Consider the following 21,615-nt stretch of genomic DNA (forward strand, 5'->3'; position numbering starts at 1 on the left):
CATAAATTAAGTGTTTTCTCATAATTATCTAATGATTCATAGCGTGCAGGTATTCTAAAGTGTTAACAATATTTCTTAACTGACTGACTATTGTATTTGACATCTTATGATAGTATGATGAAAAAGAGAGATAGCATTTACAATTTGCACATTTAAACGTCATACTTTCCTGTACGTTTCATGCCCTTTGAAGAGCTCGTCCTGTTAGGCTTGTTGACATATTTCCACTTGGAGGGGTGTGGCTTGTTTGTTGAGCACCATCAGAGCCTTGTGAGCCCGTTGCAGCTCGAGGGCTTCTTCACGTGTCAGGGCTCATAACACTCACTTAAACCTTGAAAGCCTTCAGTTTTATCTCTTCTTTTTTTTGCCTTGAATGTAATATTTACTCAGGGCTAATTGAGATTATTCAAAATGGTACACGAAGGCTTGAGTTTAATTAGAGGGATTGTTAACGGTAATCATGAATAATTTATAATCCCATAATGCATGGCTGTCGTAACAGGAATTGCTGTCCGTTTAAGTTAGTCCATGTTGAACATCATTTCATCTATTCTACTTCCTCCGTACACAGAGCGTCTCCCACCTCAACACTGTGTCACAGCTCTAGGATGTACAGTCTCAATACATGCTTGTCTCAAGCTAGGTCAATGTCCATGCCACGTTCTTTGTGAGGAGACGGATGGCCTCATTCTGTCTGGCTGTGCTTGCTCGGCTCTAATAGAGGCCACTGAGCAGCGTCCATTACATCCTGAAAAATCAAGGCTCTTGTGTTACATTTGCTTTTAACGCCTGGGAGAAGGTCAGAATCCATAAAACATTACAACTTCAAGCGATGCCACTCGTCAAGTTCCAGCCTTCAACTAGCAGGTTATTTTTGCATGATACACACTATTGATATGCACTTATATCAATATATATATATATATATATATATATATATATATATATATATATATATATATATATATATATATATATATATATAGAACATATATAAGTGCATATATGTGGTTTATCCACACGATAACCACATACAAATATACGTACATCCTGCTCTAGTGGAGTAGAGTTAGAGGCTTACTTGATGATCATATTAATGCACAGAGTCAAGTTTATTTACAGTTGGAGTCATCACTGTTGACATCTCACATTTGATCTGGTGGCTTAAATAGCTAATTATCTTTAATTGTCCAGGCTTTTAAATTATTATATAAGAAATAATCTCTCTCTATTTCTCCTTTTCCATATATCAGAAAATGTGTGGAACAATTCAATTCAGTTTATTTTGTATTGCCCAGAATCACAAATTACAAATTTTCCTCGGAGGGCTTTACAATCTGTACACATCCCTGTCCCAGGACCTCACATCGGATCAGGAAACACTCCCCACTAAACAAAGTGGATGAACTATATATTTGACCGAAATGTCCCCACAAATACTGGAATAGTCTTTCTCAAGAGGACCAGAACACAGGATTCACTTCAGGGTAGCACTCTATAATAACTACACACTATTTAGCATTAGTTAAGCATGAGTAAACATGCAATTCATCATTTATTAAGCATTGTTCCAACTCATTGGTATGCAATTCATAAACAGTTATAAATGTTTTATTCTTGATTAATAAGCCTGACTATTATGCGTTTCATGACTATATTTTCATACTTTATAAATGATGGATTCCCTATTTGTAAATAAAGTATTAAGGACTTATAGATGATTAATAAGATCATTTATAAAGAAAAAAAGTGATTTAAATGAAATGTATTCATGCATTTATTTAGACATAATGATTGAGATATGCACTAATGTTTAGGGACTATGTCAACATGTGCTTTATAAACGTGTTTTAATACTGCAATTCATGATTAATTCAGGTTCATGATTAAAACAATGTAACTGTTGAGACTCAAAGCTGTGTCATTATCCCAAACGGCCAATCAAAACACACACAGAGAAAAACAAGTGTCTTTCAGCTGCTCAGCCATCCCATCGTCAAACAAAGCCACAGGGCTGTGAAGTAGCCGCTGAAAATACGGATGACAAACTGCTTGGGTTTGTAATGAACGACTTTCAAACCCCATTTGTCCCTTTGGCTGTTCGGACAAAGGGAAGCTGCAGCATGTCAGCAGTCTCCTACAGCGTGTAATCTCTAAACAACACACACTCATTATATGGTTATTATCCTCCACACTAGAAATGTAAAGGCTCTTCTTCTATCTTCATCTACTGCTCATGTGTGCCTCTCTGTGGACACTGATGTCAATATGATGCTTGTTATCATATGAATGTAGGCAGTGCAGAGTTTTAACTCTTCAAACTTTAGCTTTTTGTGTGCTGTTATTTCGGGTTAGGCTTAGCCCATGTGCCAAAGTCACATGATTATTTCCGTATAAAAATGTAATCCTCAAGACTATTATGGTATCATTGATACCTTCAACAGCCATCCAATTGATGTGTATTCTGTAATTACCCTTTTAGTATGTTTAGACAGTATAGTATTCAAATTCAAAAGAGATTCAATAATCATAGACTCCAAATAAGAAGTTGACTTCATCCATTGGTCTCTAGATTAACCGTTTTTAAACTTCAAATGATAGCATTTGGGCTGCAGCCATCTTGTTTCTTTGCAACCAGAAGTGATACGAAAGGTTGGAGCTAAAAGTACATTTGTAGGGGGACCGAAGCATTAGAATGTACTGTGGTGAACTGAAAACACCCTGCAAAAGAGGAGGACACAGACAACACCTAGACGGCCTATTTTATTTCGTGCCTACGGTGTTTGCATGCTGGATGAATGTTAGTCCTGATGCCATCAGGGTGTGAATGGGTGAATGATGAGCGGTCAGAAGACTAGAAAAGCACAGACCATTAACATTAACAAAAGCCATTACTAATTTAATGATATCATAAGTCCAGTGTTCCTGTGTCAGACAACAATATTGATAAACATATTGATACCGCATTGGATCAGTATTGACTGAAATAAAGCCTGACTGCCTCAGAGCGTGCCCTCTGTGTGTGTAACTCTGCATTCTGATGTTGAGGTTGGCACAATGTCTGCTAGGCTCCAATGTGTCCGATCATTAGCATAGAGCAGTGTACAGAACATTCAGGCGTCAGTTTCTGATGCTTAACCGGCGTTGTCCATCTTTTCTTCGGCTTGAATTGACAAACGTAGCCGGTGGCGGGCCACATCAGCTGTAATGTTAGTTGAGTGACTTGATGACAGAAACTAAACCAGGCTGGTGGTGGCGGTGTAGGTAGGTGGAGGGACACACACTTTGAGCCCCTTAGTACCAATTGAGCATGGTTTAAACGCCGCGGCCTACCTGAGCATTGTTGCTGACCATGCCCATCCCTTTATGACCACAGTGGACCATCCTCTGATGGCTACTTCCAGCAGGATAAGCATTGTGTCTCAAAGCTCAAATCATCTCAAATTGGTTTCTTGAACATGACAATGACTGTACTAAAATGGCCTCCACAGTCACCAGCGCTCAATCCAATAGAGCACCTTTGGGATGTGGTGGAATGGGAGATTTGCATTATGGATGTGCAGCCGACAAATCTACAGCAACTCTGTGATGCTATCATGTCAATATGGACCCAAATCTCTAAGGAATGTTTCCAACACCTTGTTGAATCTATGCTACGAGTAAGGCAGTTCCAACCCGGTACTAGCAAGGTGTACCTAATAAAGTGGCCGGGGAGTGTATATCATCAACATTCTTGAGAAGCTAGACATGTAACTAAATCAACCAGGACTGAAATCTTAAGGATGATGACTTAAACACACTCGTAAAAGTCTAATGGTGTATATGTGCCGCCGCTGGGGTGTTCGCTCTTACAGCTCCACTGTTCCTTTCCGCTGTGATGTGGTGGAGGGGCCAGGGTTCAATCCTGTGCATGTTCTCCCTGTGTCACCGTGGGTTTTATCTGGGTTAGAAGACTTTGGTTAACTGCCCTTAGGTGTAAATGGTTGTCTGTCATGTGCGTCAGCCCTGCGATAGCTCGAGTGACCCCTTCCTCCACCAATCCTACCACAGAGTATTTAAGTTGCATCTTGTCTTACCGCATTTTGTTTTCTCACTGCAGCCTGTGCTCTGAGGAGTCGTTGCCGGTGACCTTCCAGGCCTGCGTCATGACCAAAGACTGCGACGTGACTGAATGGTCCGAATGGTCAGTCTGCTCCAAGGAGTGCTACGACCCCAACGGGCCCAAGGGGGAGCGCACTCGCACTAGGAAGGTGACCCAGTTCCCAATTGATGGCGGAGCAGATTGCCCAGAGCTGGAGGAGAAGGAGCCCTGCAGCCCCCAGGGAGACGGAGTGCCACCCTGCATTGTGTGAGTACATGACTGTAACGTGCTCCCGCTTCCACCCGCACTGTGTTGAAGGTTCTCAATGGTTTAGTGAACGTGACTCCGCCTCTGACTCGGACGGTCTCACGACTGGGGCTCTGACCTTCCTCGCACCTTCGTCCCTACTCCTGCTTATCAGGGAGAGACCCAATTTGTTCAAGCTGAGGCCAATTAGGCCTCTTCCTGGCACCCCTTTCCTGAGCAACGTCCCACACCTCCCTCTGCAGCTGAGCCCAACCACGCCCTCGCCACCACAACGACCAAGAGAGAAGGTCCAGTGTTGCTAGTTTGCAACCACAATACTTTCCTTTCTGTAAACCATCTCATGGTAACTCGGGCTAAACTTGGACCTTGCTTTACTTTTAACACTTCCAATTGTTATCCATGCTAACTGCTTGGCTCCAGACATCAAGACCAACTATTCAGTGATTGACCATGCAATCTGGTTCACACATTCATGGTCCCTAGAAGATAAATCCACATTATATTAGAGAGAAGGCAGACATCTCTCGGCCGTTATCTCCACAACTATGCAACTCACGGCAAAACAACCTAGATTGATAAATAGCACCAAGAGTAAGAGGAAAATATGTGTTTTTGATGAGGGGCTGAACTGTCCCTTTAACATTTGGTCGAGCACCGTCATCAGGTCAGCCATTATTCAATAAATCCAATATTTAATACATATTTTACTAATGTAGATGTGAGTCATTCACCACTGCAAGTGTTTGTTTACTTAATTTATTTAGCCTGTCTGATTATATCGTATGTATTTATTGATTCATCATTTCTGTGTTGAAAATCCTGTGCAAGAGAATCAAAAGGTAATCCACATCAGAAGACAATGGCAGCAAAATGTCCTTCATATTTTTTTTTTTATAGTCTAAACTATAGAGAGATTAACAATTGCAGTGCCTTCTCATAGACACCAACCAACATACAACTAGTGTTGAGTCTATTTTGCATTCCTCTATAGGTTACCTTACTCCTAGAACTGAATCTGATAGTCCCAGTTTCACTTAATCTCTCTATATCCATACAAACAATACATTTAATTGTGTTTTATAGGTAGAGTGAATTAACCATCAACACTAAATCAGTGTCCATCGATTCCTGCTCCCCTTTGTTTGACATCCAGCAGGAAGAGAGTCAGCAGCCCTGTCTGTGGGACTGAAGAACTGCTCTGTTTGAGTCCCCATCTGGGCAAGATGCCCCAAGATGCAATGCTTTCCCAGGGGCCTCGTTGTTCCGCAGCAGTGCAGAGGCAACTGAGAGACAGAGACCTTGCTCATGAATATGGAGCCTTTCATAGGCGACCTCAAATGAATTCCATTATCAGCAGAGATGGAGGCAGGGTTTACAATTTCTGACCTCGGGGTGGAAACCACAATATGTTATTGCTGAAGCAGACTGCTGCCAATTCACTGACCAGACACAAACCCATCTATGCTGCAATTAACAACCTCCTTTCAGCTTGAAAATATTGAGAAAAGTCTGGTTAAATTGTAAATCCTGAGGCGTATTGTAAACAGAGATCTAAGGTCAACAACATACATTTTTTTTCCTACAATGCTTAGAGAAACTCGTAAACTGGGCTCACTGAGGCACAACTGATGCTGTCCAGGGCTTTAAAAAGCCTCAAAGCAATTAAACAAAGGTTCAACCACGATGTCTGCTCAGCAAATGGTATTTTTATGAAATGATTTTAGTTGTGTATGCTCGGTTTTCAATTAGCAGTTTTTTAAATCAGATTTTCAACCATTTTGACCCACCAATAAAGAGTCAGATTATGAATAAACTGACAATGTAAAGCTGCACAAAGGAAGGTGTGTTCTCATCCCATCCTGTGGGCCAGGTTCACCTGAACAGTTTCAGCAAAGGAGAACACATATATTTCCACACCCGATTGCTGACATGGCCAATTCATTTTCCTTACAGTACAATCCTTTAGACACATTTTTTAAAACTGAATAAGTTGCTAAAACATATGAATCACAAAAAAACCTACATAGAACATGTTTGGAGGTCTTTAAATATATATTTTTAAAGACGGTCACAACTACAAGTACGGTAGACCCCACAGATGGGAAATGATGATGATGAGAGGAAGAATCGACTCGCAAATAATTTAAGAAAAAAAGTGTAATTCTTACATTTTTGAAGATTATGATTGTATACCTACTTGTGCTAGCATGCCGTTTCTGTGTCCATTGGACACTTTCATCGCGTTGGAACTCAGTTCTGTTGTTTCCTCATGCAGTGTATGTCAAGTTACGTTGGTGAATATTTTTTTCATATAGCTTGTTCTTTGTCTTTGTCTTGTTCACCATACAACTCAGCAGTTATGAACAAATCAGGGCATGATGATGCAATCACAATATGGACAAATGTAGAATGACCGGACTTAGTAAAAACAACAATAGTAATAAGACTCTAAAGAGTTTGGGTTAAGGCCAAACACACATGATCTTTAAGTCTATGTGCTTTGTACAATTTGCTCTCAGACAAGTATTACATGAAACCATTGATTTGGTGAACATAATCTATGTCACAGGAAATAAACGTGATATCAGATTGGATCTTATATGCATACGGTCAAAATGGATGGATTCTGACCACAGCAATGGTGTGTATGCAGCAACACACCGCGGTAGATCTCCTTTCTCATGAAAGCTGATACTGATCCACAACATTTGAGTATTTGTTGTATTGATCCATTCGATCCTATTAATCCAATTGTTCATTTCAAGGAATGCCACTATGGGGCTGATAACCTTACTCTTCCTGTGTCCACGTCTGTCTTCAGATACAGCTGGAGGACCACAGAGTGGACAGAGTGCCGGGTGGACGTGTTGCTGAGCCAACAGGACCGTCGCCGTGGAAACCAGACCGGGTTGTGTGGAGGAGGGATTCAGACCCGAGAGGTCTACTGTGTCGTCCAGACCAGCACGGACACCCCCCCCAACCTCAGCTCCCTCCGGAGCAAAGAAGGTGACGTTTCTTCCCTGTTCGCTTGTACTGCTGTCTTTGATCCACTGTGGATGTGCCACATTCACCTTTTGTTCACTTTATTCATTTAGCTTGTGTGATTTTATCTTATATGTTCATTGATTTATCATCTATGTGTTGTAAACGAAATTGAGAGAAAAACAAAAATCCTAGAGCAGGACGTGTCAAGCCAGCGTTGCCGTAATGGAGGCCGCCAAGTGTGTCGCTCGGCTCTAGATCTGTTTGTGCGTTTCATGGACAGAATCTCTTGGCTCAACCGAGGAGTGGAGAGCATCCAATGTGGTGACCTTGAGATTGCATCTCTGCTTATGATAGAATCTAGAGTTACTAAAATATTCTGATTTAAACATCGTGGTCTACATACCTCTTTACATGTGACACTACGGGACTTCTGTTCTGCCTTTACTGCCAGAGAACACGTTCCCCAAACGGTGTGGCATTGGCTCCAATCACCGCCATCTGGGTGTATTTTCTTTGGTCACTAGGTCGCTCTGGTTGATTAGCTCCAGAACACTACTCTATCATTCACTGTAGGAATAGTGTAGGTTTATTATGGTGCCTAGTATTAGTTATTAGTGCTGAACAAACTTGTGGCTATTAATGACTTATCTACTTGTATAATTCAAAAGTGATCTTTTATCAATTGTTTTCATCATAGCTTTACAAGCAAACGAGGTGGGACACAAGCTCTGAACCCGAGGATTGGATGTTTTGGGTGGTTGTCAGTTCCTCAATATGTATTTCTTGTAAAAAAAAAACTGTGACATGTAAGTATTTCACAGCATAGTACCAGCTCCATTGTTGTATATAATCATTATATTAGACAGAATTCATATATTCTATCAAGGGCCATTTATCAGCTCAAATAACCAACACACAGCATCAGGAAGAGCAGGTGTGATATCTGACTGACAGAAAGCCAAGAGGGTTTGGAGCACATGTTTGGACACATGGTGCTTAAAAACAGCTTCAAATTACATCTGTGAGGGTCGAGTGGCTAAAAAAAGTTGTCGATGAGCTTTTGCATCATCTGCTTGGGCTTCCGTTTCACACACACCAACGTTGAGTCATCTGTTCCAGCTCTGCTGATATCCTCCTCCTGCTTCACCGGCATGTGTGAACCAGAGTGAGGAATTAAAGAGGTTTCTCCCTCATATTAAATCTCGGGACTGAGCTTTATGAATATGCTAATGTAAAAGCCACACAGAGAGGATAGCAGATGAAATATGAGCTTGCACATAAATTGGTGGCATTACTGGCACACGGAGGCAAGTGGCCTGGTACAAGCCTCTGCTTACCCAGCACTGACACAGTGAGTCTCAGTCCATCTGGCCGGGGAGGCTGGACTGGCGTCTGCTGCTACAAATGATTCAGATCAGATGCTCTCAACCAAACACGCACTTTCATCCTCCGGCGTCCAGATTCCACATTGCCAATTTTGCTAACAGTCGGGCTTTCAACCCTTCCCTTTTACATATCTTGTCAGCGTGAGACAGGAAGTAGTGGCTGCCCCTCTAGTCAAGCCGCCCCGTCTGCATGCTAACATGCCCATTGTTAAGCAGAGTGTTTTGGGGTGAAAAAAGAGGGCATTAATGAAGGTCTTATGGTGAGAAGTGGCTTCAAGGTGGCAGATGGGGAAAAGAGAGAGAAGAAACAAGAGTGTGATGAATGAATCCTTCTTCTCTTCAGCATGCACCTGTCTTTGCTCTGAGAGGTTTCGTCCTCTCACGTCTTGTATAATTTGGACTCGTCATGATGTAAATGAGGAGCCTGTATCCGTCCCCCATGTTCGTTTGCACAATTTCTCACAAATATTTTTTATGGCTTCATCTAACTCAGGGGGTCGGCAAGCCGCCGCTCCATTTTATGTACAGTGGACAATCTCTCAAAGGGAACAACTCCCATCTTGAGGTGTTTACTGTGTGACTGAAAATACAAATAAAAAAGTAATCTTTTTTAACTAAAATGTGCATCACCTCCTATTACGTCAACATCTTTCCCTGCAGGTGCTAATTAGCAGGTGGCTAATAGTGATTTAAATGTTTAATTCTGCGTGGACGTATTCATTTTCTTTTACTGCTAACGATGCTGCTGACCTGTCTTCTTGATATGTGGTGAGAAATTAGCAAACAACAAAACATGTAATGTTGAAAGATACTTCCAGAACAAACACACAGCATCTGCTGAACAGTATCAAGCTGCAGAAGAGCAAAGAAGAGCGATTCCTCAACTGCTGCAAAGTAGATATACTTTCAGGAAGTGGATCAGGTCTCCAAACTCAACTCCTGCTGCTGGTTCTGTAGCAGCTCAAGAGACACTGAGGCGTCCGCTAGTAAAAAAAACTTCTCCGTCCTCGTTGGAGTCGGGGGTCATTTTCTCAATTTTACATCACTTCTTAAATTCACCTAAAGGCACAGGTGTAAAGAGGTAATATTGGCCCTAAAGAAAAAAAAAAAATTGAATCTCGATTTCATGTGGTGAAATGTTTTGGTGCTAGAAATTGTTTTACCAAAGGTCTTAGGTTCACAAAAGCAGTGTAATATATGAATACAATGGTAAATACATGTCTAAAACCAAATGTATTATTATATGGTGGGCTGATATGCAGTGGCCTGCGGTGGTGATCTGTTGGCAGGCAGACGGACTGTGAGGCTGCTGCAGCGATGTTATGTTGTCCTCTGGACCCTCGCAGCTGTGAATCCTCTGTAACATAAATCACTACGAGTTAGAATGCAGGGCTCTCAAGTTTTTAAGACAGGTAAGAGTGACATATCCTCCTCCACCCCCCCGGCCGCGCCTCCGTATGCCCACAGACCAGCCCCTCTCCCCCCCATATTATTATTGTTAGCTTAACAACAGATACGTTTTTCTGATTGGCTATTCGTGTAGCCCATTTCTTTGTTTTGATTGGCTGATGAGTCCAGGGGATTCGGGGGAGACGTGCTTGATTCCTCCACGGTGAGGGCCAGGTCATGTTTGCGCGCTGCGGCACATTAAATAGCCGAGAGTTTTTTTTCAGCGTGAGAAATACGATGTGTGGCGGGAGGGCGGGACTTAAGACCGAAATGAGTGACAGTCACGCTCAATGCGTGAGACTTGAGAGCCCTGAGAATGAGTTCACTGAAAGAAAGTAACGATTACACACCGACACCGAACGGAGAACCAACACTGACTATGCTCACGACACTCCATGAGATACGTGATAACGTTGCTAAGCTAACAGAGATCCAGCTATGCTCATTGCATGAGCTAAACATGCTATCGTAACATAAACACTACTGTAGTAAGGATTAACAGAGATATAACACTACTAGGAGTACTAAGTTCACTGAAAGAAAGTTAACGGGGATAGTGACAACAGTTGACTTCCCACCGTTCAGTCTTATAGAGACGCTGTAGCCATCTATCTCCTCGTTCGATCTCGTTAGCTCGCTACCGCTAGCTCCATTTTAGCAGCTGCTCTATCTGGCTACAGGCAGTGTGAACATGGCCTTTTTATTTCAAAAGTGATTTATGTGTCTTCCATATATATGGAAACTTGACATAAACAGAGGCTGGGGAACAAGCAGTGCCTCCTACGTACAAAGCAGCAACTGGATTACCTCGATCCCCCTAAATACATGCTAAATGGACTGTACTTGGATAGATCTGTTCTAGTCTTCTGACCACTAAAAGCTCTTTAACACAACATATGATTCACACCCATTCATACACTGATGGGAGGGGCTACCATGCAAGGTGCCACCGACCCTTAAGGACTAAGTAACATTCACACACCACAGGAACAGCAAATCGGGGTGAAGTGTCTTGCCCAAGGACACAGCAACATGGGCTAGCGGAGACGGGGGTCGAACCGCCGATCCTTTGATTGAAGGACAAACCTGCTCTACCACTGATCCACAGTCGCCCAATTACATCACTTTCAGTTAAAAAATAAAATTAGCAAAACTAAGTAACAATTCTTAATGAAACCTTAATTGAACAAAAATTCTTAAAATTGCCCCAACATATATCAGAATCAAAATAAAAAAGAAAAATTGGTTGGATGCTGTTGACAAACTATATCCACCTTAAGCATTAACTTTTTAATGCATTCTTCTTCCTATGGCACTGCTCTATCGAGGCCACAGTAACGATCATTTCAGGTCTCGAGTCAGTGCATGCCATGGATGGTTTCAATTTGATGAGGTGTGTGTGTGTGTGTGTGTGTGTGTGTGTGTGTGTGTGTGTGTGTGCGTGTGTGCGTGTGCTGGTGGTGGTGGGGATCCGTTGCCCAATAAAGCTGATAGAATCTTATCATTTGCTTTCGAGGATGATCGGTAAATCCCAGAGAGACTGAGGTTGGATCGTGGCAGTAGTATCTGTCAACACACATCATTCCCAGTCTGATTACTGGGAGCCACGATCCCAGATCACGGCTGGTTCCTCATTTGATTTGCTCACAGTTGGAATGCGAAGGATTTACTCCGTCCTAAATCTCTCTCAGACATGCAGCGATTACTGCTGACAACATCCCTGTTCACTACAATGCTACTCTCAAATGGAGAGTTTTTGATTATCTTCAACAGCTTGTTCATCCTCCCAGTGGCACACATTTCATAGCCAGTTTCTCATTTTCTTCTGAAGGGAACAATTTTCTCTGAATCTTCCTGTTGAGTCGTTTCAGACGTTTTTTCCTGTTTTGATTCCGATCGATGCAAAATCTAATAGTAGAGCAAACCGTGTCATGCTGTATAACAGCTGTGCCACCGTGAGGCCGTGAATCCAAGACTGAAAGGGAACTGGGAGTCGTGTTATTAATGGCAGGTGGCACGCGGCCGCGCAGGTTCCTAATTTGGCGGCTGGAAGCGGCGCTCAGGGAAGACTAGACCATCTGGCACAGAGATACCTGAGCAAGGTCAGTCTGTGAGGATACTTCCATTCATCAGCCTTTGTTGAGGTTGTAAAGAGCTGCTGACCGGACGAGGAGGGAGGAGAACAAAAGGTCTGAATGAACCATGTGGATGAAAAGCATTTCATAAGAAATGGGACTCTTTGGTTGGCACGACAAACACATGGACATGTTGGAATTTCCGCCGTCAACAGGTCATTTGGATGATCTAATTCAGCTCCTGTTGCAGTGGCATATTTGCTAATCACGTGTTTAATACCTCCCAGTTGCATGTTATAATCCATTACAATGATTTGGCATTTTCACAGCCAATAGTGCCGGTTCTCTGCCAATATTGTCATAATTTCCATAAACCTTTGTTTGACCGGCCAATTAGCTGCCATGTCCACATGTGTAGACACGCCACTGCTGTGGCTCTAAGGATTGTTGTGTGTATATATATATATATATATATATATATATATATATATATATATATATATATATATATATATATATATATATATATATATACATATATTCTTGGGGGTTAGGGTTAGGGTTAACCCTCAACCTTAACCCTCAACCTAACCCCCTAACCCTAACCCTATATATTGTTGTATTGGTTGTTTGGATCAGAATGAAATAATGCAAAAACTATTACTTGGAATTTCATGAAATGTTGTTCAGACCTTTGTGGTTCCCAGAGTTTTAAAGGTAAAGTAATGCCTTTGATGATCCCCATTGACCCTCACCAAACCTTGCTCTATTGGCAGGTCACATTTTTAATTGACCAACACTTTGGTTCTGCTTTGGCCCCGAGAGGCAAGTGAGCTTTTTCGATGACGACCGATTATAGCAAACCTTTCCCTGGGGATTCTTTGTTGTCAGGATGATTTGTCAGTATCAGTGTTGTACTCATGTCATAGTAGTCATGTTTTCATTCATGTTTCAAGTTTTAATTGACATAATTTGCAAACACACAATTTATGGACCTTGTGCATGAAAACTCACCTGAAAGAGAACATGGCGGCTTGTAGTCAAATTTAGAACATAGTCTATTTGAATAATTTGGGTGTTATAATAAAAGGTACACATTTGTGACGTTTGCATTTTTTCATGTACCAAACCATATATTTCACTTGTATATTACTTATGGTGTTCAATACATCCAAATACAGCAGTTTGGGGCTTTTTTTTCATAGAACAAGCTTTGATTTACAGTTTTATATAATAATCGCTCAGGATTGGTTTAGAATTGGTTTTAAGGAACTTTGAGGAAAAGGTCATCCGAGCAAAATCTTAAATTTGTCCCACCTGTTTTTATTTCCTCTTTGGGCTTGTGTTCTGGCTAAATACCAAAGCAATGAGTGCTGTACGTCCTCAGCTGCATGTTGTTTTAAAGCTAACTAGCGAAACAAGGATGATGTGAAAAGTGGGCAACTGCCTCTGGGTTGCAGACCCAACGGATGTAAAGCCCTGTTTACCATTTTCTAATCAATCTATCAGGACATTTGCAGTGAAGTAAATATGAAGTGGATCCTTCATTATCTTGTCCTCCTGTCTTGAAGAGGGCCCCTGTATGAACATTTAGCTTCAACATTTGCCTTTTCCTAAATATATGTTAAATCAAATTCCCTCAATCCGACAGAACATCTGGGGACAGGGAGTATCCGGCAGCACTGGTTGGTTTTCAGGTGCTCGGTTTCAACACCAGTGCAGCAACGTTTGTTTTGACCTTATAATTAGCATATGTCATTGTGCTGACGTCAGCATTAAGCTCAAAGCACCTTCTCAAGCTTCTACTAATTAACAGGTATTACATTGATGCAGCGAATATATCAGCGGTTTCTCAAGGGTGTAGAGCCCCGCCCCCCCCCTCTCAGGTAAGGACCAGAATACATTTACAGAATACAAATTTGTCATTAATATAATATATTTTTATATAAAAAAAATAATTGCAAAACCCTTGCAAAGTGCTATGCGTGCAGGTTCAATGGAGCAAACCCAAACACACATAGACGCATGCAGAGGGTATGATGGACTATTCAGAGGAGTGGTGATGAATCACTGTCTTCTCAGTCACACTACAGTCCGTATAGCTTTTACACAGCTGTGCATCACAGTGGGGGTGACAGGAGTGATTCATGAAATGGAGGTCAGGGTGCTGAGAGTAGAAACGTAATAATGTTGTTCTGAAGGTTCAGAAAGGCAATATGAGAACATGTGACCCACAGGTCTGCAGCCGGAGGAAGATGCTTTAAGGTTTCATTAGTGGAGACTTTAGCACATTCTGACTTTGCAGTCCTGTGACTTGAATTGCCAGGTCCTTCCCGCCGCATATTCTTTATGCATAATTACAAACCCATTTTAATACCAAGCAATTACTTTCAATTAATGGATGGATAATTAATCTGCAAGAGAAATACAGAAAAAGAAAGAGAATAGCTGTTATAATAAGACAGATTTCCAGTTTTCCACTGTAGTACTATGGTGACATGTTATCTGATCCATGTCACTGGTGCAATGTTAGCACTGTTGCACAGGAATTGGACAGGTTCAGTGCCACTGGATTCACAAACTGGTGGCCCAATCCAGCTGTGCCAATCCGATACAGGGAGTCCCGCATATCAGCCAATTCCCCTTTGTGTTGTTCTCTACATGAATACATGTGTTTAGCGACAGTAAAGACAAATATACATCAAAGTATGTAAGATAATTAGAAGATGAACTGATATTGATGGAGATGAAGGAGTACCTTATCACGCTGCACCATTTGGCATATCAAGCGTACTCTGGTCTGAAGGGTATTCCACATGTACGCATACTTAGACGACATTAGTAAAGGACGCACCTTCGGCAGAGTGCAGGCAATTTGCATGTGAATGAGGCTCAGTCCTGTTGTGGCTCAGAGAGAATGAATTACCAGCCTGGCGACCTTGTGGAGAGTCACCTCCAGCTGTTCAGAGCGGAGGTCCTCTGAGAATCAGGACAAGCTGCCGTCCTGGGGAAAAAACGTTGAAACTTTGTTGCTTCAAAGTTGTCTGGTTTTTGAACATATGGAGTTTTGGTGATGGGCTCTGTGTCTCAAAGTAGACTGTTTGCAATTGTTGGCTTTGATTTTTAGCTGAAAGGATTTGCTACTGTGGGATATGGGATTCTGAAGGCATTAGAGACCTGAAAGACCAACTTCTGTCTTTCTTTCTTTTTTACATGCTTTGATGTCTTTGTGGTTTGTTCCTCTACCCCATACAGATTTCACATAACTTTGAAGAATGGAGTTGAAATACTGCTCAGGCATATATGCATGGCCTACTGTGCAGCTTTGAAACTGAATGGACGGTCCAGATGTATAAGTTAGAGACTCGTAGTCCCCAGCTGCTGGTGGGGAAACATTCTGTCACCATCTTAGCAACCTGAGTGTGATTCCTCTGTCAACAGTGTTTGCAGGATTATCAATAACAAGACATGTGGAACATCTTCAAACTCTTGGTTTCCATGTTTAATGTGCCAAGATTCTTTTCTGGTTTCTTTCATTTTACTGTATTGTGTTTGCTGTGATTAAAAACCCAAGTTTCTCCTCATGACCTTCCTCTCATCTGTGTGTCCATAGCGTTGCGACCGATGGACAGTGCTCTGTGTCTGGGCATCTCCCCGAACACCACCCAGCTCTGCCACATCAGCTGTCCGGTGGAGTGTGAAGTGTCTTCTTGGAGCGCCTGGGGACCCTGCACCTATGAAAACTGCCAGGACCAGGCAGCCAAAAAAGGTAAGAAGTAAATGTTATATGGTCTGTACTTGTATCGCTCCTCTCTAGTCTCTCGACCGCTCAAAGCTCTTTACCACTACACGTCGTCATTTATACGACTGTGTCTGCTCTGCCATTGGCTTGTTGTCGACGCCAAGGGCCGCTGTGACTGGAGGCTTTTTCTATGTTAATTTGATCAATGCCATCTCCCTTTGTAACACAAATGGCTTTTAAAGAAGAGGTCACTGATTGACAAACGGGTTCAATGGAACTGCTCATTTCAATAAGAGGCAATGACACAAACCCAAATCCCAACAAGACTCCAGTGAAACGTTGGGCTGAGCGATATGTCTACTCTGCATACTTGGATGCATGGCACTAAGTCACGTGATTAAGGTGCTAAATCAGACGGTGTAGACCACCAATCAGTTTAATCTCTGGTTTATTGATGTTTAAAGTGTGACTTCACCCCCGGGTCTGAGCCTCCCCCACTGCATCATTTGAAAAATGTAAAATAGGAGGCGAGGGGCTAAACATAGACCTATAAATCACAACCAGTGGACCAGTTGAAGGTTCAGGGCTGATTTAAAACAGTAGATGGCGTGTTGAGCCATTTTCAACCCATATATATATATATATATATATATATATATATATATATATATATATATATATATATATACATGTATATACATACATATATATATTCACAGTACAGTACTATAATTACAGCTCAACAAGTTGTTTGAGTGCAGTACAGGACATACGTTTCTGGATGTGTATCTTCTATTGTCTCATGTTAGTATTAATCATTAAGTATGAGTTAGTATTGGTTCAAAGTCAAACTTCCGGCCCTGCGGCAGCCCCAGAGGAGGGCAGAGCCTCATCCTCCCCTCCGCCTCATGTGTTTGCTGTTGCAGCAGGTTGAGCTCGTCCATCAGTGTGGTTGACGCGGTCGCTGCCTTAATTATCCTGCAACAGCGGCGTCCGCCATCACTAATGCACGTTGACTCTGCCTTAATGAAGCGTCTCAAATGAAAGCGACGGCTTTACATTCTCCAGCATGCATCTTCATGATGGAACTGCTGCCGCTCACTCCACTTCTGCCCTTCTGTCCGTCTACTGTACATAATGGAACACACACACACACACACACACACACACACACACACACACACACACACACACACACACACACACACACACACACACACATCCTCAAGTGTGTGCACCCTGGCTCTTATTATCCAGAAAGATATGGACTAAAAATTATTCAAAAATGACTTTTTGGTCATGATTACAACACGGTAGTTTGTACTTTATGATATCTCACACCAATATTACAATTGGGATTTAGATCGCATGCCATTTCATTCTCGGCAGGTGAACACAATGCATTGTATTAAAATAAATTCAGTGCGTATCAAATATAAACACACATCTTACATTTATCATTATGCAAGAAAACAACACGTTTTTTTTGTTGTATTCACAAAAATTTGCATTTTTCAGATAGGAGGTTTTGCTCTATGGCCATCGATATGCTCAAAGGTGCACAAACCAATATTCTTATTATTAACAATGGACAAAATGTCTGTCGGCTTGTAGAAACAAACCAAGAGAGAGTCAAGATCCATTCAGAGCCTAAAGAGTTGTTTCTGTTCACGGCCCACAACTCATTCTCACTCACAACAGCTTTTTTTCAGTGAAAACTCTGAAACCCACAGTACACAACCTGCTCAGCACCAAACAGCAGACACATTCATCAACTAGCTGGTGAGCACAGTCGAGCATTAGCTGCTAAGGAATCTTTTACCGAGTGAATATTGGGCGAACATTTATCAGTTGTCTGGATGCACAATGAATCCTAATGCTGCTCTTTGTCTGCACGGACGATGTTTTCCCTGACTTCCTTAATTACCACTGCATAATACACCTACAAGCATTATGTGCTACGATGCTAAACAATAAATAGATCATGGATGTGGCAACGAAGATTGCCTAAGCTGCAGCGCCATGATTTGAGGAACTTCGAAAACCTGGCGTCAGAGCTGGAGACGCAACGGAAGGCGTGTGCGCAACTTGACAGAGCAGCTTGACACGTGTCTGTCAGAGTTTATTCATGTGAGTCAGCCTTTTCCCTCATGAAACATATTAAGTACAAACAGCGTTCCACCACGACTGATGACCATTTGGTCTGCTGAGGCTGACCAGCAGCTGCTGTCTGGACTATGCAACCCTGCTGGTTCCATTCAGTGACGTCATCAGAGTTAAATGTAATGACCAAAAATGTACAGAATTGTATTGTGTCATAAGGGGTCATGCAGTTATGCAAGGTACGCCAATATTGTAAATATGAAGTATACTTGGTATATGTATACATTAATAATGCTATACATTAATAATGCTATATATAAATATATATTTAGCATTATTAATGTAGGTAGATCCTTTTGACTTGGTCATTTTAAAAGTAGCTTGCGAGCCAAAACAGTGAGGGCACCCCTGATGTACAACAAGTACAAATACATTCAACTCTCTCTGAAATAAGGCTGTGAAATACTAGTTTCAAGTGCAGAGCATGGTGACACTTTTAATAACAATGAACCATTTATTAATCATTAATGAATGGCACATTAATAGTTCATAGTTCATAGTTAACTTATCATGTTAACTAGTTATTACTAAGGGTATAATTTGTCAGATTGTATCATTGGTTTGTGTAATATAAAATAGTTAGTTCATAAATATGTTTTTAAGACATAATTTGTGAAACATCTACAAACATTACTTTTGTTGATGATTCAGAAACCAATTATTAACCATCGACAAAGTATTAACTATCTAAATGATGTTTATATAATATATATAATCATCAGTTGCAACTTTAAAATAGCGATCCAATAAATAGTCAAATAATGTTTATAGAGGGTTTACAAGCACATCATTAATCATTATTTTATATAGTATATATATTGTTATTATCTATGCAACAACACAAAGTTTAAACCACATAAATATAGCATTGCTAATAATCTGTAAACATCATTTCATTGTTTGTTAAAAGTAAAAGAATTATTAAAGGATAAAGGAATGAAAAATGTATTGCTTCACCATGAATTAACGCTGCTTAATATACATTGTAATCAAGATGATAGTTCACAACAACATAATGTATTTTCCTCATACAGTTATGACACCATGACATGGTTTGATCTCAAAACTATTAACAGAACTCTTGATTTAGTAGAAGTTGTCTATTTTATAATCCTATTTTGTGACCTTTTTGAGAATAATTGCAGGTCCTTGGTTACACAAGCTCCTGTCCATGCTGGTCTCTGTCCATGTCTGTCCATGCTGGTGCATGCTGGGTCATGTGACTGCTGACATGCATCTCTGGTCAAAATGAAGCCACAGCTGCAGCCTTGCCGTTCATAATCTACCCTGCAGATATCAATGTGTGCTGGCTGATATAATTGAATTCCCTGCACCGCTCTCCTCCTCTCCTCATTATCACCCCGCCTTCCACAGATAAAACCTCCATCAAAGGGGTCTTGACCCACGGCAGTCCATGTTCTGTCGACCTGTCTGATTAAATAAAGCTTTTTCAGAGGAAAGGAGAGACACAAATGAAATGGAAAAGGATCCTGTTGTCTCCACCTGAGTCCTGCAGGCGCTCCCGGACTCCGCTGCCTTATCGGGCTGCAGCAGGAGGGTGGATTAGGGGCTGGGTGACCTTGGCTGGGCCGGAGCTAACGCCCCCCTTCCCAGGACCTGGGTCATGGAATCCCCTTGAGCAGAGGAAACGACACACACACACACATGGGAACACACCCCAGCAGAATGAATGGGATCCTGCACGCATTAGTCACTTTGGATAAAAGCTACTGTAATGAGAGGAAAATAAAAACAGTCATTATGTGAAGTTGCTGTTGGAATCTCTCTCAACTTGAAGCTTAATGGACTGTCACGTTAGATATTAGGGTTTTCATCACACTGTGACCACGGAGGGAAGTTAATGTGCTTTGGGTTGCACAAGTCTTTGCTCAGCAGCTCACACAGAGGGCGTGGGTAGCGTGGGTCTGGTCTGTGTTCCTTTACCTCATTAGGGTCCCGTTGTTCTCCACAGGCTTCAAACTGAGGAAGAGGAAGATCGCCAATGAGCCGACTGGCGGGACGGGCAACTGCCCCCACCTGGTGGAGGCGATACCGTGTGAAGACCCCAGCTGCTACGACTGGCTGGTGGTGAAGCTGGAGGAGTGCATCCCGGATAACGAGAGGGAATGTGGACCGGGGACCCAGATCCCACAGGTGCAGTGTGTCACCAGTGACGGTGAGTAGAAACATTTGACCACCATTACTGTTTGTTTCCGACAAAATCAGGACATCGGCACATTACCGTAAAAATCAAATCAAAGTCTGAAGCACACTCTGCTTTTCTGAAGATGTGACTCATCGTGTTACTGGGAAATGGGACAGCAGCATTATGAACGTGTCGATGACGTCAAACCTTCTGTGCACACGCCCATAGAACACAAGTGTAGGTGTGGCACTCGTGTCCTGGCTTCGAACAGTCTGGCAGCAGTGGGATTGGTGGAGCGTCGCCAGCAGAAAAGTGGTCGTTGTTCCGGACCGTAAAAGGGAGCTGAGCTTGAGAGATCCATAGCTGTAGAAAACTAGATGTTAAGTTGAGTTAAAACAGGAAGTGGTGATGCTGGAGTCAGTAAATCAACTAAACTGAAGGTCCAAACCGGAGTTTGATCTGATGCATGGAGATACTGAGTTCTGATCAAATATGTAACTTAGCAGCAGGAGCCCATCAAACTAATGCACTGCTAGCTAAATAATCCTAAGTGTTCTTTCCCGTCTAGTTTGGCTTTTTTTTCTTTTGTTATAAGTGACACTAAAAAAAATAGCAGTTTGAATTGTTTCAGATTGAATTAAACTAATCAGGGCATCACAGGAGTAACGTCCATCTTTCTGCTGGATTCTGTCATAGATGTATTCTACCGTCCACAAACACACATTCAATGTCAAGAACTGTAAAATAAACCTTGACGATATCTTGAAGCTTCAGTTTGTCAGACGCAGGTGTTTGAACACTTTTGTGCCAGCAGCGTTTATGAGGAGGCTGTGAGCCACTGAGCTAATGGCAGACAACTGAAGCGCTCTGCTTTGTTCGGAGGTGGTGCTCAATGTGTTGTCAGATTACTCAGCTCTGATTGCTGCAGAGAGTCGGCCTCTCTTTGACCCGCTCTGCTGTGAGCGCGCTGCCCAACGCTGTAATTGCTGTTTATGTTGTAGAGAGATATCCCTCCAACGTGTGTGCTATTCTAAGCAATTTCATTGTATCCCTGTGTGTGTGTGTGTGTGTGTGTGTGTGTGTGTGTGTGTGTGTGTGTGTTTGTGAGAGACAGACAGAGAGAGAGAGAGAGAGAGAGAGAGAGAGAGAGAGAGAGAGAGAGAGAGAGAGAGAGAGAGCAGCTGCTCTCCCTTGGGTTGCAGCACAGGCGACTGACCAAAACTGTGCTGGAAGAGTATGAGAGAACACACACACACACACGCACACACACACACACACACACACACACACACACACACACACACACACACACACACACACAC

At 42.1% G+C, this 21,615-nt stretch overlaps 1 protein-coding gene across 1 annotated transcript in view; it reads left to right on the forward strand.

Annotated features, from left to right (window-relative positions):
- thsd7aa (thrombospondin, type I, domain containing 7Aa) overlaps positions 1 to 21,615 on the forward strand; it is a gene marked incomplete at both ends in the record, with an annotated part of 136,827 nt that overhangs the window by 65,974 nt on the left and 49,238 nt on the right. The window contains 4 exons of the mRNA XM_079232232.1: positions 4,100 to 4,348; positions 7,170 to 7,354; positions 15,856 to 16,011; positions 20,120 to 20,323. Coding sequence (XP_079088358.1) covers positions 4,100 to 4,348; positions 7,170 to 7,354; positions 15,856 to 16,011; positions 20,120 to 20,323 — 794 coding nt within the window. The remainder of the gene's footprint in view (positions 1 to 4,099; positions 4,349 to 7,169; positions 7,355 to 15,855; positions 16,012 to 20,119; positions 20,324 to 21,615) is intronic.

Source organism: Taurulus bubalis (genome assembly GCF_910589615.1).
Source record: "Taurulus bubalis genome assembly, chromosome: 16".
Lineage (NCBI taxonomy): Eukaryota > Metazoa > Chordata > Actinopteri > Perciformes > Cottidae > Taurulus > Taurulus bubalis.